This window comes from Archocentrus centrarchus, chromosome 22 (assembly GCF_007364275.1).
Source record: "Archocentrus centrarchus isolate MPI-CPG fArcCen1 chromosome 22, fArcCen1, whole genome shotgun sequence".
NCBI lineage: Eukaryota > Metazoa > Chordata > Actinopteri > Cichliformes > Cichlidae > Archocentrus > Archocentrus centrarchus.
This window is the reverse complement of record NC_044367.1, coordinates 29,229,209-29,245,187: the sequence shown is the minus strand read 5'-3', so window position 1 is coordinate 29,245,187 and position 15,979 is coordinate 29,229,209. Positions and strand designations below refer to the sequence as shown.

General features: G+C 44.4%; 1 protein-coding gene across 1 annotated transcript in view; it reads left to right on the top strand.

Moving 5' to 3' along the window:
• Positions 1–15,979, top strand: part of rtn4ip1 (reticulon 4 interacting protein 1) — a 32,103-nt gene that overhangs the window by 10,450 nt on the left and 5,674 nt on the right. The window contains exons 5-7 of the mRNA XM_030719123.1: positions 10,433–10,481; positions 12,340–12,476; positions 12,552–12,735. Coding sequence (XP_030574983.1) covers positions 10,433–10,481; positions 12,340–12,476; positions 12,552–12,735 — 370 coding nt within the window. The remainder of the gene's footprint in view (positions 1–10,432; positions 10,482–12,339; positions 12,477–12,551; positions 12,736–15,979) is intronic.

Sequence of the window (15,979 nt, the reverse complement as noted above, 5' to 3'; positions counted from 1 at the left end):
CAATGTGTAAAATATACAAAAAATAGAATGTATAAAAATATATACATACATTGGTGCATCTGTACATAGTAAGAAAAGTAAATATGTGTATACATATAATAATGAAGATGATGAATATTGCACTTGGTGAATGAATATTGCACTAGTGAATGAATACTGGATATTACACAATATAGGAATGTCAGATATTGTTCAGTATGAATAATATAATATTGCACAGTTACAGTGGGTGAGTGTGTGAGTTCAGGGTGGTGATTGCTCTGGCGAAGAAACTGTTCTTGAGTCTGTTTGTTCTGGCTTTGATGCACCTGTAGCGCCTGCCAGAGGGCAGCAGGTCAAATAGGTCAAAGCCAGGGTGTGAGCTGTCCTTGATGATGTTCCTGGCTCTGCTGATGCAGCGGGAGGTGTAGATGTCCATCAGGGAGGGGAGAGGGCAGCCAACGATTCTTTGTGCTGTCTTGACTACCCTCTGAAGCCTGACCCTGTCTGCCTCAGTGCAGCTGCCGTACCATACTGAAGAAGAAACAGCCTTTATTGTCCCACAGAGGGGAAATTTGGGTGTAACAGCAGCCGCAGTTATTATAAATATAAGTAAAAATATAATAATTCACACTATTAAGAAAAGAATATAAATATATATAAAATCAACAAACAAGATTAACCTTAATACTACTAATAATAACACTATATACAATGTACATGATGTGCCTGTGTGTTGAACCTTAACAGGCCGGACTATTTACAGTATATTATATATTATCCTACATTGTGTAGGTTATTGTGGTTTTTGTTGGGAGCAGTGATGATTATAAAGTCTTACAGCTGCTGGGAGGAAGGATCTACGGTAACGCTCCTTTGTGCATTTAGGATGCAGCAGTCTGTCACTGAAGGAGCTCTCCAGCTCAGCAACAGTTTCATGCATGGGATGGGAGACCTTGTCCATCAGTGATGTTATTTTGGTCAGAGTCCTTCTGTCTCCCACCACCTGCACTGAGTCGAGAGGACATCCTAGGACAGAGCTGGCTTTCCTGATGAGCTTGTCTATCTTCTTCCTCTCAGCTGTAGATAAGCTGCTGCTCCAACATACTGCTGCATAGAAGATGGCTGATGCCACCACAGAGTCATAGAAGGTCTTCAGGAGTGTCCCCTGCACTCCAAAAGACCTCAGCCTTCTCAGCAGGTAGAGTCTGCTCTGACCCTTCCTGTAGAGCGCATCAGTGTTATGAGTCCAGTCCAGTTTATTGTTTAGGTGAACACCCAGGTACTTATAAGAGTCCACTATCTCAATGTCCACTCCCTGGATGTTCACCGGTGTCCGTGTGGTGGGTCTGCGCCTGCGGAAATCCACCACCAGCTCCTTGGTTTTAGCGGCGTTGATCAGGAGGTGGTTCCGCTGGCACCAGTCCACAAAGTCCTGAGTCCACTGTCTGTACTCTGAGTCATCCTCACCTGTGATGAGGCCAACTATGGCAGAGTCGTCAGAGAACTTCTGCAGATGGCAGCGTGGGGAGTTGATGGAGAAGTCTGCAGTGTAGAGGGTGAAGAGGAACGGTGCCAGCACAGTTCCCTGTGGGGCCCCCGTACTGCAGACCAGCCTGTCAGAGACACAGCCCTGTGTCCTCACGTACTGTGGGCGGTCAGTGAGGTAGTCCAGTATCCACTCGGAGATGTGGTGGTCCACTCCTGACAGTTCCAGCTTGTCTCTCAGAAGTCCTGGCTGGATGGTGTTAAAAGCACTGGAGAAATCAAAGAACATGATCCTCACAGTGCTTCCAGGCTTCTCCAGGTGGGTCAGAGCTCGGTGCAGGAGGTAGATGATGGCGTCATCCACCCCGATGCCAGGCCGGTAGGCGAACTGCAGCGGGTCCAACGAAGACGACACCATGAGGCGTAGATGGTTGAGGACCAGCCTCTCGAGGGTCTTCATTAGATGCGATGTCAGGGCTACCGGCCTGTAGCTGCTAAGATCCTTTGGATGTTTGGTCTTTGGTACCGGTACCACACAGGAGGTCTTCCACAGTTGTGGTACTTTCCCCAGCTTCAAGCTCAGGTTGAACATGTATCCCATGATGCCACACAGCTGATCTGCGCAGCACCTCAGGAGCCTGGAGCTGATGCCGTCTGGACCAGCAGCCTTTCGCACCTTGATCTTACGTAGCTCCTTCCTCACATGATGAGTTGAGAGGGACAAGATGGAGGTGGGGGGTGGGGGTTGTAAGATGGAGTCCTCAGAAGTGAAGGGGGTGGGTGATGGCTGAGAGCTGAGAGGTGTGAGGTCCCAAGAAGAAGAAAGGTTGGCAGTCATTAAAGATGGTGGGGCTGACAGCAGGGGGGACTGGGCTGGGGGAGGGGTGGGTGGCTGGTCAAACCTGTTAAAGAACTGGTTCAGGTTGTTAACCCACTCTAAGTCTCCCACAATCCTAGGGCTTGGTTTGTGGCCTGAAATTGAGTTCAAACTCCTCCAAACCCCACTGATGTTGCTCTGCTGTAGCTGGTCCTCCATCTTCTTCCTGTAGATGTTTTTTCCATCCCTGATTTTCCTTCTCAGATCCTTCTGCACGGCTCTCAGCTCCTCCTTATTTCCTGATCTAAAGGCTCTCTTCTTCTCCTTCAGGAGAGCCTTTATTTCGGAGTTGATCCAGGGTTTGTTGTTTGAAAAACACCGTACCCTCCTGGTGGGCACAGTGTTTTCCACGCAGAAATTTATGTACTCAGTGATGCAGTCCGTGATGCTGTCGATGTCCTCCCCATGAGGGGCACAAAGCTCTTCCCACACAGTGGAGCTAAAGCAGTCTCTCAGAGCTTCTTCAGTCTCCTCAGACCATTTCTTGACTGTGTGTGTCACAACTGGTTCTCTGTGTACCAAGGGTTTGTACACAGGCTGGAGATGAACCAGGTTGTGATCTGAGCCCCCCAGGGGAGGCAGAGGTGATGAGCTGTATGCCTCCTTGATGTTGGCATACAGTAGATCCAGTGTGTTGGTATTCCTGGTGTGGCAGGTGACATACTGGGTGAAGGTGGGGAGAGTGGAGGACAGGGAGACGTGGTTAAAGTCCCCTGAGATCAGAAAGAGGGCCTGTGGGTGCTGTGTTTGGAGTCTGCTGGTAGTAGCATGGAGGACATCGCAGGCTGCAGCAGTGTTAGCAGAGGGCGGCACATACACAGTTATCACAATAACGTGAAAACTCCCGAGGAAGATAGTACGGCCTCAAGCTAACAGCGAGCAGTTCAATGTCCTTACTGCAGAGCGTCTCTTTGATGGTTAGATGTCTGGAGTTGCACCATCTATCGTTCACAAACACAGCCAGACCCCCGCCCCTCTTCTTACCACTCTCCTTGGTTCTGTCGGCACGGATCAAATGAAAGCCGTCCATGTTTATGTGTGAGTCCGGGGTTAGCGCGGTTAGCCACGTCTCCGTCAGGCACATAAGGCTGCTCTCCCGGTAGCTCCTTTGATGTCGCGTTAGCGCCGCCAGCTCGTCCACTTTGTTGGGAAGAGATCTCACGTTTCCCATGATGATGGACGGGATGACGGTCCTGTACCTTCTCCTCTGGCAACGACGACCTATGCCCGCACGTCTCCCGCGTCTCTTCCTTCTCAGTTCGCGGGGAATATCAAGTCGTTCTGCAGGAGTAGGCACAGCGGAGCTCCCGATGGAGAACAGCTGGTCCTGAGAGTAAACAATAGGAGCATGGCCACTCTCGCAGTCTCCAAACATAAACACCATAAAAAGGGTAAAAAACAAAAACAAAGTTTTCCAGAAAAAAGTCTGCTCCATCATGGGGAAAAAGAGCAGAAGATACAGAAACTCAAAAACACATCTAATACTAAACAAAATGAGAAAAAACACGAAATGAGTGCGGAGCTGCTGAAACTGGCTGCCTGCTCGCGCGGCGCCGGAAGCGGAAGTACTGTGATACAGTACGTCAGCAGGCTCTCAATGGATGAGCGGTAGAAGGTCAGCAGCAGGTTTGAGTCCAAGTTGTTCTTCCTGAGGACCCTCAGGAAGTGAAGTCGCTGCTGAGCCTTCTTGATAACAGCTGTGATGTTATCTGACCAAGAGAGATCAGCAGAGATGAGGACACCAAGAAACCTGAAGGTGTGGACCCTCTCCACACGCTTGCCGTTGATGTAGAGGGGAGCTGGGTCAGTCCTGTGCTTCCTGAAGTCGATGATGATCTCTTTGGTTTTCATGTTGTTCAGTACCAGGTTGTTCTCTGAACACCAGGCTGTCAACTTCAGGACCTCCTCTCTGTAAGCTGCCTCATCTCCCTTTGAGATGAGTCAGACCACTGTGGTGTCGTCAGCAAATTTGACGATGAGGTTGTTATTGTGGGCCGGACTGCAGTCATGGGTGTAGAGGCAGTACAGGAGGGGGCTCAGCACACAGCCCTGTGGGGAGCCAGTGCTCAGTGTGCGGGTGGAGGAGAGATGGGGGCCAAGTCTCACAGTCTGGGGCCGGTTGGTTAAGAAGTCCTTGATCCAGGAACATGTGAGAGGGGGGAGGCCCAGGGTGTGCAGTTTGGTGGTGAGAATGTCCGGGATGATTGTGTTGAACGCTGAGCTGTAATCCACAAAGAGCATGCGAGCGTAGCTCTGCTGCTGCTCCAAGTGGCTCAACACAGAGTGGAGAGCTACAGCGATGGCGTCCTCTGTGGATCTGTTTGCACGATATGCAAACTGATGGGTGTCGAAAGTGGGGGGCAGGTGGTCTTTGATGTGCTGGAGAACCAGCCTCTCAAAGCACTTCATGATTACCGGTGTGAGGGCCACAGGGCGGTAATCATTTAGGCTGGTGACAGATGACCTTTTGGGGACGGGGATGATTGTGGCTGTTTTTAGGCAGGGGGGGATGACTGCTTGGGCCAGGGAGAGGTTGAAAATCCTGGTGAGAATCAGGGTGAGCTGGTGGGCACACGTTCTGATCACCTTGCCAGGTACTCCGTCTGGTCCGGTAGCCTTCCTGGGGTTCACTGCCAGGAGCACGCGCCGTACCTCATGCTCCTGGACGGTGAGTGGGGTGCAGCCTGGTGGGGGGGGCAGGACTGGAGCAGAAATCTGCTCTGTCAGTACTCTAGCTGCAGCATTTAGGATCAGCTGAAGGCTTTTCAGGGAGCTTTTAGGACAGCCGGATAATGAATTACAATAGTCCACCCTAGAAGTAATAAATGCATGAATTAGCTTTTCAGCATCACTCTGAGAAAGGATGTTTCTAATTTTAGAAATATTGCGCAAATGCAAAAAAAGCGGTCCTACATATTTGTTTAATATGTGCATTGAAGGACATATCCTGGTCAAAAATGACTCCAAGATTTCTCACAGTGTTACTGGAGGCCAAAGTAATGCCATCCAGAGTAAGTATCTGGTTAGAGACCATGTTTCTAAGATTTGTGGGGCCGAGAACAAGAATTTCAGTTTGATCTGAATTTAGAAGCAGGAAATTAGAGGTCATCCAGGCCTTAATGTCTTTAAGACATTCCTGCAGTTTAACTAATTGATGTGTGTCATCTGGCTTCATTGATAGGTAAAGCTGAGTATCATCTGCATAACAATGAAAATTGATGCAGTGCTTTCTAATAATACTGCCTAAGGGAAGCATGTATAATGTAAATAGAATTGGTCCTAGCACAGAACCCTGTGGAACTCCATAATTAACCTTAGTGTGTGAAGAAGACTCCCCATTTACATGAACAAATTGGAGTCTATGAGATAAATATGATTCAAACCACTGCAGTGCAGTACCTTTAATACCTATAGCAAGCTCTAATCTCTGTAATAAAATGTTATGGTCAACAGTATCAAAAGCTGCACTGAGGTCCAACAGGACAAGAACAGAGATGAGTCCACTGTCAGAGGCTCTAAGAAGATCATTTGTAACCTTCACTAATGCTGTTTCTGTACTGTGATGAATTCTGAAACCTGACTGAAACTCTTCAAATAAACCGTTCCTCTGCAGATGATCAGTGAGCTGTTTTACAACTACTCTTTCAAGAGTCTTTGAGAGACACGGAAGGTTGGAGATTGGCCTATAATTAGCTAAGACAGCTGGGTCAGTGATGGCTTTTTAAGTAGAGGTTTAATTACAGCCACCTTGAAGGTCTGTGGTACATAGCCAACTAATAAAAACTGATCATTTTTAAGATTGAAGCATCAATAATTTGAAAGACCTCTTTGAACAGTCTAGTAGGAATGGGATCTAATAAACATGTTGCTGGTTTGGAGGAAGTAACTATTGAAGTTAACTCAGAAAGATCAACTGGAGCAAAAGAGTCTAAACAAATACCAGCAGTGCTGAAAGCAGCCGAACATGAAGAATAATCTTTGAGATGGTTATGAATAATTTTTTCTCTAATGTCTAAAATTTTATTTGTAAAGAAATCCATGAAGTCACTACTAGTTAACGTGAAAGGAATACTCGGCTCTACAGAGCTCTGACTCTTTGTCAGCCTGGCTACAGTGCTGAAAAGACACCTGGGGTTGTTCTTATTTTCTTCAATTAATGATGAATAGTAAGATGTCCTAGCTTTACGGAGGGCTTTTTTATAGAGCAACAAACTCTTATTCCAGGCTAAATGAGCATCTTCTAACTTAGTGAGACGCCATTCCCTCTCCAGCTTTCGGGTTATCTGCTTTAAGCTGTGCGTTTGTGAATTATACCACAGAGTCAGGCACTTCTGATTTGAAGCTTTCCTTTTCAGAGGAGCCACAGTATCCAAAGTTATACGCAGTGAGGATGTAAAACTATTGACGAGATAATCGACCTCACTGGGAGCAGAGTTTAGGTAGCTGCTCTGTACTGTGTTGGCACGTGGCACTGAAGAGCATAACAATGAAGGAATTAGATCCTTAAACTTAGTTACAGCACTTTCAGAAAGACTTCTACTGTAATAAAACTTATTCCCCACTGCTGTGTAATCCATTAAAGTAAATGTAAATGTTACTAAGAAATGATCAGACAGGAGGGGGCTTTCAGGGAATACTGTTAAGTCTTCAGTTTCTATGCCATATGTTAGGACAAGATCCAGAGTATGATTAAAGTGGTGGGTGGGCTCCTTTACATTGTGAGAGAAGCCAATTGAATCTAACAATAGATTAAATGCAGTGTTGAGGCTGTCATTCTCAGCATCTACATGGATGTTAAAATCACCCACTATAATTATTTTATCTGAACTGAGCACTAAATCAGATAAAAAGTCTGAGAAATCAGACAAACTCTGAGTAAGGACCAGGTGGACGATAGATAATAACAAATAAAACAGGTTTTTGATTTTCCCAATTAGGATGGACAAGACTAAGAGTCAGGCTTTCAAAAGAATGAAAACTTTGTCTGGGTCTGTGATTAATTAATAAGCTGGAATTGAAGATTGCAGCTAATCCTCCTCCTCGACCTGTGCTTCGAGCATTCTGACAGTTACTGTGACTCGGGGGTGTTGATTCATTTAAACTAACATATTCATCCTGCTGTAACCAGGTTTCTGTAAGGCAGAATAAATCAATATGTTGATCAATTATTAAATCATTTACTAATAGGGACTTGGAAAAGAGGGACCTAATGTTTAACAATCCACATTTAATTGTTTTATTCTTTGGTGCAGTTGATGAAGCTGTATTATTTATTGTTTTTGAATTTTTATGCTTAAATAGCTTTTTGCTGATTTTAGCTTTGTTTTTTGGTGGTCTGGGAGCAGGCACCGACTCTATGGGGATGGGGTTTTGGGGGGATGGCAGGAGGAGAGAAGCTGCAGAGAGGCGTGTAAGACTGCAACTCTGCTTCCTGGTCTCAACCCTGGGTAGTCAGTTTTTAGGAGGGTTAATAAATTTGGCCAGATTTCTAGAAATGAGAGCTGCTCCATCCAAAGTGGGATGGATGCCGTCTCTCCTAACAAGACCAGGTTTTCCCCAGAAACTTTGCCAATTATCTATGAAGCCCACGTCATTTTTTGGACACCACTCAGACAGCCAGCGATTCAAGGAGAACATGCGGCTAAACATGTCACTCCTGGTCTGATTGGGGAGGGGCCCAGAGAAAACTACAGAGTCCGACATCGTTTTTGCAAAGTTACACACCGAGTCAATATTAATTTTAGTGACCTCCGATTGGCGTAACCGGGTGTCATTACTGCCGACGTGAATAACGATCTTACCAAATCTACGATTAGCCTTAGCCAGCAGTTTCAAATTTCCATGAATGTCGCCTGCTCTGGCCCCTGGAAGACATTTGACTATGGTCGCCGGTGTTTCTAGCTTCACGTTTCTCAAAACAGAGTCGCCAATAACCAGAGTTTGTTCCTCGGCGGGTGTGTCGCCGAGTGGAGAAAAACGGTTAGAGACGTGAACAGGTTGGTGGTGTACCCGGGGCTTCTGCTTAGGACTACGCTTCCTCCTCACCGTCACCCAGCCGGCCTGTTTTCCCTGCTGCTCGGGATCTGCTGGGGGGGAGCTAACGGCGGCTAAGCTACCATGGTCCGCACCCGCTACAGAGGCCTGGCTAGATACAGGATTTTCCAGGGTGTGGAGCCGAGTCTCCAATTCAGAAAGCCTGGCCTCCAGAGCTACAAACAGACTACATTTATTACAAGTACCGTTACTGCTAAAGGAGGCCGAGGAGTAACTAAACATGTGACACCCAGAGCAGGAAAGTGCAGGAGAGACAGGAGAAGAAGCCATGCTGGTAGTGAGTCAGCTAAGGGCTAAGCTACTAGCTGAGCTAAGCTAGCGAATTTCTAAAAACAAATAAAGTGAGTAATGTGAATACAGGTGATTCAGCAAAGAGTATGCTATTTAAAGTAGGTGAAGATTACACTAAAATATGTTATTATCCAGATAAATCGAGTTATACAGATATAACAGCTAACAGATAGCAAAACACTGTGCTCCGAAACAGGAAGTGATACAATACCGCAGTGAGAGCCAACACCAAGTATATACACACACATACACATATACACACATATATATATATATATATATATATACAGGGACTAGAAAGAGAGAGCATATTTCTCCCATATTGGCTTCTCTTCATTGGCTCCCTGTTAAATATAGAATAGAATTTAAAATCCTTCTCCTCACATACAAGGTCTTGAATAATCAGGCCCCATCTTATCTCAAAGACCTCATAGTACCATATCACCAGCTTCCAGCTTGGATTCGGGAGACAGACACCCTCTCTATTTTTAAGATTAGGCTTAAAACTTTCCTTTTTGATCAAGCCTATAGTAAGGGCTGGATCAGGTGACCCTGAACCATCCCTTAGTTATGCTGCTATAGGCCTAGTCTGCTGGGGGGTTCACATAATGCACTGTTTCTTTTCATTCACCTTATTTACTTTGTTTATACTCCGCTTTGCATTTAATCATTAATTTATATTAATCTCTGGCTTTCTTCAACAGCATGTCTTTTCTCTCCCCTCAGCCCAACCGGTCACGGCAGATGACTGCCCCTCCCTGAGCCTGGTTCTGCTGCAGGTTTCTTCCTGTTAAAGGCAGTTTTTCCTTCCCACTGTCGCCAAGTGCTTGCTCATAGGGGGTCATTTTTGACTGTTGGGTTTTCTCTGTATTATTGTAGGGTCTTTACCTACAATACAAAGCGCCTTGAGGCGACTGTTTGTTGTGATTTGGCGCTATATAAATAAAATAAAATTGAATTGAATTGAATTGAATGTAGTGCAACAATTCGTCTTTCAAGATCCTCGGAGAGTTCTTTGCCATGAGGTGCCATGTTGGAACTTTCAGTGACCAGTATGAGAGAGTGTGAGAGCTGTACTACAAAATTGAACACACCTGCTCCCTATGCACACCTGAGACCTAGTAACACTAACGAGTCACATGACATTTTGGAGGGGAAATGACAAGCAGTGCTCAATTTGGACATTTACGGGTGTAGTCTCTTAGGGGTGTACTCACTTTTGTTGCCGCTGGTTTAGACATTAATGGCTGTATATTGAGTTATTTTGAGGAAAGAATAAATTTACACTGTTATATAAGCTGCACACAGACTACTTTTCATTGTGTCAAAGTGTCATTTTGTCAGTGTTGTTCCATGCAAAGATATACTTAAATATCTGCAGAAATATGAGGGGTGTACTCACTTTTGTGATACACTGTATAAAGAAAAAGTGGGAAAATGAGGGAAATGTGAAATATATCTCCAAGAAAACTTGGACTAAAATATGCCAACTACAATGGACAACAACGGGGTCTATAACACATGGCTGCAGTTTCTTTCTTTTGTGAATCTGCCATTTTTTCTTTAAATTTGCTGCTGTTTTCTGCAAAATTTGCCATTTCTTTATCAAACATTTGACAATTAAAAACAAAAAATTTGCACACATTTCCCATTTTTCTTTTACGTTTCTCTTTCTCAGAAAACTGCCCTTTTTGTTTTTTGTTTATTGTTTCAGCTGTTGTGGCATTTCCTCTTCTGTTACAGGATTCTGATCCTTGGAGGTTCCGGGGGAGTGGGAACATTTGCTGTACAGGTAAGGATGAAAAGGTGGACAGTGGAGACCACTTTAGTTACCTAAACACCTGACATGAACACGGCTGAATATTGCATCTTACATTACACTGAAGTAACCTGTGGTGTGCTCGAGTCGTGCCGCGCTCTGAGGTTTTTTGATCATGATGGTGTACAGAATGTCTGGAACCAATTTCATACATTTCTGGGAAACTAAATCTTGTGCTCTCCATATAAACATAATGCAGTATTTGGAGAATAGTCACGGCTGTGGCATGCAAAATGGGGCATGGTTCTGATTGACTTTTTAGATCAGGATGATGTCAAAAATGCTGAAATAAATTTTCATGCATTTCAGAGAAACTAATTCTGTGGACCGCCATACAAATTTTCATTTGCTTCTGTAAGGGGTGCTATTGCATCTACAGACTTGAATCTGTAGTTATGGATTCAGCCTGGGTCTGTACATGAGTGATTACATTTTTAGGCTGATTGGGCAAAGCATGCGCGAACGAGTGCAAAAACAATTTTGTGGTGAAAGAGAAAAATGAAGGCCACTTCATCGACCTGGTGTGACAAGGCCGTTGAATATTCTACAAAACCTTCAACAACTTTTGATGCCCTACTTGTCTAGATGATGCTTAGCCATTTTGATCTCACTGGGTCAAATGCCGTAGGAGGAGATGATTCAAATAGCAGGTATGAAAATGGCAAAAATTGACACCTTAATTTGAAGATGGCTGACTTCCTGTAGGGTTTCAGCTACGGGTCCAGGAGACTTTTTTGCGTGTCTTAGGATGTTACACGAGCCTGCACAATTTCAAATATGTAGATAAAATGTAGCTCCGGAGCTATGCAAAAAACATGGTATTTAATGATGTTTCCAGGTCCCACTAGGTGGCGCTCTAATGTTTAGGGACTTTATGTATATCAATGTGTCCAGGGCAGGAGGCTCATCAAACCACTGAAGTTTGACGCAGATTGAGCAATGTGGCTTTGAGTTCGATCCTGATTGGCTCTCATTCATACCTACATTGTCCAATCAAAATTTTCTGGCAAGTGATCAAATTTCTGTGGCATCACTGCCACACCCTCTGGTGAAAATTCACCATTTTTTAAATTTAGATTTCCCCTGGTGTGTAAATTAGACAAACCAAAAATGAAGTTGATTTCTACCAAAACCTATGAGTTATTAGAGAAAGTATGAGGGCAGGAAATCACTAAAATCACCCATTTAATTCAAAATGGTGGACTTCCTGTTGGGTTTAGGGCACCCAGCGGTCTTTTTTTGTTCGTCTAGACATGTTACATGTGTGTACCAAATTTCATATATGTACATGAAACACAGCAGTGGGAATTGAACTAAAGGTGGCGCTTTAGAGCTATTTTGAAACGGCCATGCCTGAAACCATTAAAATACGTAAATATTCACCAGACCCGTCATGTGTGCAAAATTTCATGAGTTTTTTTAGCATGTATAGGCCCTCAAAAAAGCAATTAATTTGCTTAAATAATCAAAAGCAGATACAATAGGGCCTTTGCACACAGGTTGTGCTCGGGCCCTAACGAATAAATATTTAATTTAACTGAAATAAAAACAAAAACTAACTGAAGAGATACTGCACCCTTTATAAAGCTAAGTCAAATAAAATGAAAATATACAGGAAATGACTTTGGTTGTTATTAGTTGTGTCAGAACCAGCCTGAGACTTTAGTGGATCTGTTTATGGTTACATGAGTGTAATCAAGTGTTTTGTTGCTCGTGCTTTGATGCTCTTAAATCTGTTTCTGTTTAGATGAAGCTAAACAGAAACAGCAAATTAATGTATAAAGAGGCTGTTTGAGGACAGAATAAATATTAAACTGCCGCTCCTGTTTAGATGGTGAAGTCGTGGGGAGCCCATGTGACTGTTACGTGCTCCCAGAATGCCGAACGGTTCGTAAGGGGGCTTGGGGCAGACCACGTGGTGGACTACACTGCTGGGCCTGTCGAGGAGCTGCTCAGTGTTTTGGAGAAGTAAGCCTACCTCGCTCTGAGTGAATCTCTGCCTCTGTTTGCCATCTTCCCGCTAATTTACTTTTTACCTTCAAGATTCGACCTGATCCTGGACAACATCGGGGGTGACACGGAGCATTGGGCGCTGAAGCTACTTAAGCCATGGAGTGGCGCCAAGTACATCACCCTCGTGACGCCCTTCCTGCAGAACACTGACAGGCTGGGTGTAGCTGATGGCATGATGCAGACCGCTGCTACAGTGGCCACCAAAACCTTTAAGGTGAGCATGGAGTTTGACCATTTACTTAAAAATAGGGGTTTACTACACTTCCCCCGTTTCTGAAATGATCCGAGTGGAGCAGGTTGTATGATCAGAATATTGAACTATTGAGAGATTCATTCAATGGTAGGCACTTGCTTTTCAATTTTAACATCTGTGTATTCATCAAAGACACAGGGAGAGGGCATTTGACCACATGCTTTTGGTGGGCTCTTCAAGGTTCGGGTATCAGGCCTGTTGTGGGCCATCTGGACCCAGTAGAACTACAGTGGGAGTTGGTTCATATTGCTGGCAATAAGTCAGGCTTGTTCCTGGTGGATGTTGGCCTCTACTAGGGCTGCCCTTTGTCTCCAATTCTGTTCATAACAAACAAAACTTCTAGATGCAGCCTAGCTGCAGGTTCTGAGTGTGTCTGGTTCAGTGGTCTCAGGATCTCATGTCTTGTTGGTTTGCAGTTCTTACTAGGGCTGCAACTAACGACTATTTTGATAGTCGATTAGTCATCGACTATTGAAACGATTAGTCGACTAATCGGATTATGAATTGCATAATTATGAAATGGCACTTATTTAGCTATCAGCTTTTACATTTAGCATTAGGTTATTTAAAATGTGGTAGTAACACATACTTCATTCAAAACCTTTAATCAGGTTTGCTGCTGATATGACTAACGGTCCATTTTTCCAACCATAAAAAAAATATATAGTACTTTTTTGTCCCTGTAAAACAAAGTTTGCATAGTTTTACCAGTATCCCCCATCACTAAACGTGCGGCTGAATGCTATCCGATCTCGTTTCTGGGTCCAAATGATTCTAAATAAGCAGCAACGGTATAACCCAGGGGTCGGCAACCTGCGACTCCGGAGCCGTATGCGGCTCATCCAGGCTTAATGTGCGGCTCGTGGAAGTAAATTATCAGTATCCAGTTGAAGTGCATTTTGTTTTTCTCAGTTCGGTTTTTGTTGTAGTTTTAAATTGGAACATTAGTGTGATCTTGAAATATTAAAATAAAATCATTTTACTTATTTATTTTAGTTTCTCAATATATGCGTCACTCGCGGTAACCTATACCGGCTTCCGGTAGCGGCTACCGGCTTCCGCTATTATTTGCGGCTTTTCCGTGTAAACCGGGTTCAAATGGCGCTTTCCGGATTACGGGTTGCCGACCCCTGGTATAACCAATGACTGGTCACTATTAAAGATGATTCTAACATACCTTATCAACTGCAGCTATTTCCGCTTCTCTTTTTATCATCAGTAAAATCACACCTGAGTGTGTTTTTTTCGAGTTATAGCAACCAGGGACACAGCATTGCGGCAACTTGATCACGTGACAGTTTGGACCAGGAAATGGAATTCTACGTCATCACTTAACAGCCGGATTGCGCATGCATGTGTGAAGCTCGCCAGAGAAAGACGGACAGGAAGATGTCTCACTACGTAAAAAAAAAATCACCAGTAATAATAAACGACTATTGTCAACAATTAAATTCGTCGTCGACTATTTTTATTGTCGATTATTGTCGACTATGTCGACTAATCGTTGCAGCCCTAGTTCTTACACATCTAAAAATATGGTTCTCAACCAGAAAAGAGTGGAGTGCTCACTCTGGTTTGGGAATGAGTTTCTGCCTCAAATGGAGGAGTTTCTCAGGGTCTCGTTCAAAAGTGAGGGGAGAGTGGAGCAGAAGATTGACAAACAGATTGGTACAGTTTCAACAGTGAGGCATGCCAGCCTGTTGTGGTGAAGGTGAAGCTGTTGATTTAGTGGTCGATCTACATTCCTACTTTAATCTTTGATGACAAGCTGTGGTAGACTGAAAGAAAAAGATTGAAGCTCTCCATTAGAAAGACCGCGAGGAGCTCAGATATTCAGGAGACCCTCAGAGTAGAGCTGCTAGCCCTCCACATCGAAAGGAGCCAGTTGAAGTGGTTCAGACCAGAATGCCTCCTAGGTGAGATCTCTTGGACAGATTCAACTGGGAGGAGGCTGTGGGCAGACACAAGACATACGTGATTAGTGGTTGCAAGTGACTCTTTTTTTTTTTTTTTGGCCTTTTCTTGGCTTTATTTGAAAAAGTTTCATAGTGAAGAGTGATGGGAAACCGGGAGGAGAGATGGGGAAGACATGCAGTAAATAGCGACAGGTCAGGACTCGAACCAGCACCATCCACACGCCACGCGGTGGTCACCTGCTCACGCCCTGGTGCCTGAATGTGACTCTTAAACTCGCACATAATTAATTGTACAGATGATGTTTAATCTTGTCTGTTAGATTGGACTCCAGTGTTCCATTTCCGAGTATTTTTTTTACTATTAAGAAAACAATTAGTAAAACAGCCACCAAATGGAAGGAAGAAAAAAGTGGGGCTTTTGTTCAAGAGTTTTAAGAGCTGTGAAGCTGGTGAAATGAAGAAGTCCCTGCAGTCTAAAAGCACCTAATATTACATGCACATTGACATGTTCAAAATTCAGGCCGTATGGAAGCAGTACTATATGCAAATTTATTTCAGGTGCCGTTTACACAAGACCGTTTTCATTTTGAAACGGTGTCGTTTTGATGCGTTTCGCCCTTCTGTTTACACGACAACAGAGTGAAAAACGATGTGTTTCGGAAACGGGGTCCAGAGTGGAGCGTTTCAGAAACGCACCGGCTTGCGTTCTCGTGTAAACACTTGAAACCGGGGTGATTTGAAAACGCTCGACTCGCACATGCACACTATGGTTGTGACAGCCACAGTTTTTCGCGCACGCGCAAATTGATAAACAGTACTCACGGATTCACGAGTGCTTCTTATGCTTTTCTTGTGTTTTTACCGTTTTGTAATTCAGCGTTGTGTGCACCAGCGATCCAACCTCATTGTCAGTCCACACAAAACCTCTCACATTGGCCGTTTTGTAAGTAATGAACAATTTGCCGCACTACCTACTGTGTCACTTCACGCATGCGCGTCTTGCATAAACAAACTTTGCAAAGAGAAAACCAACGCCAACTTGTGGCCTGGCATGGGAACTACATCGTTTTCATCGTTTCCATCGTTTCACATGTCATCGTGTAAACGCGGATCGTTTCTGAAACGTCATCGTGTAAACGAAAGGCTGAAACGCATCAAAACGACACCGTTTCCAGTGAAAACGGCTTCGTGTAAACGGCACCTAAAAGAGCCTGAAATAAAGCTCTTTGGACAGATTGAACCAGGGTGAAGTTGTAGCAGGAGGAAGGAAGAGAAGTGTGAAGAAGGAG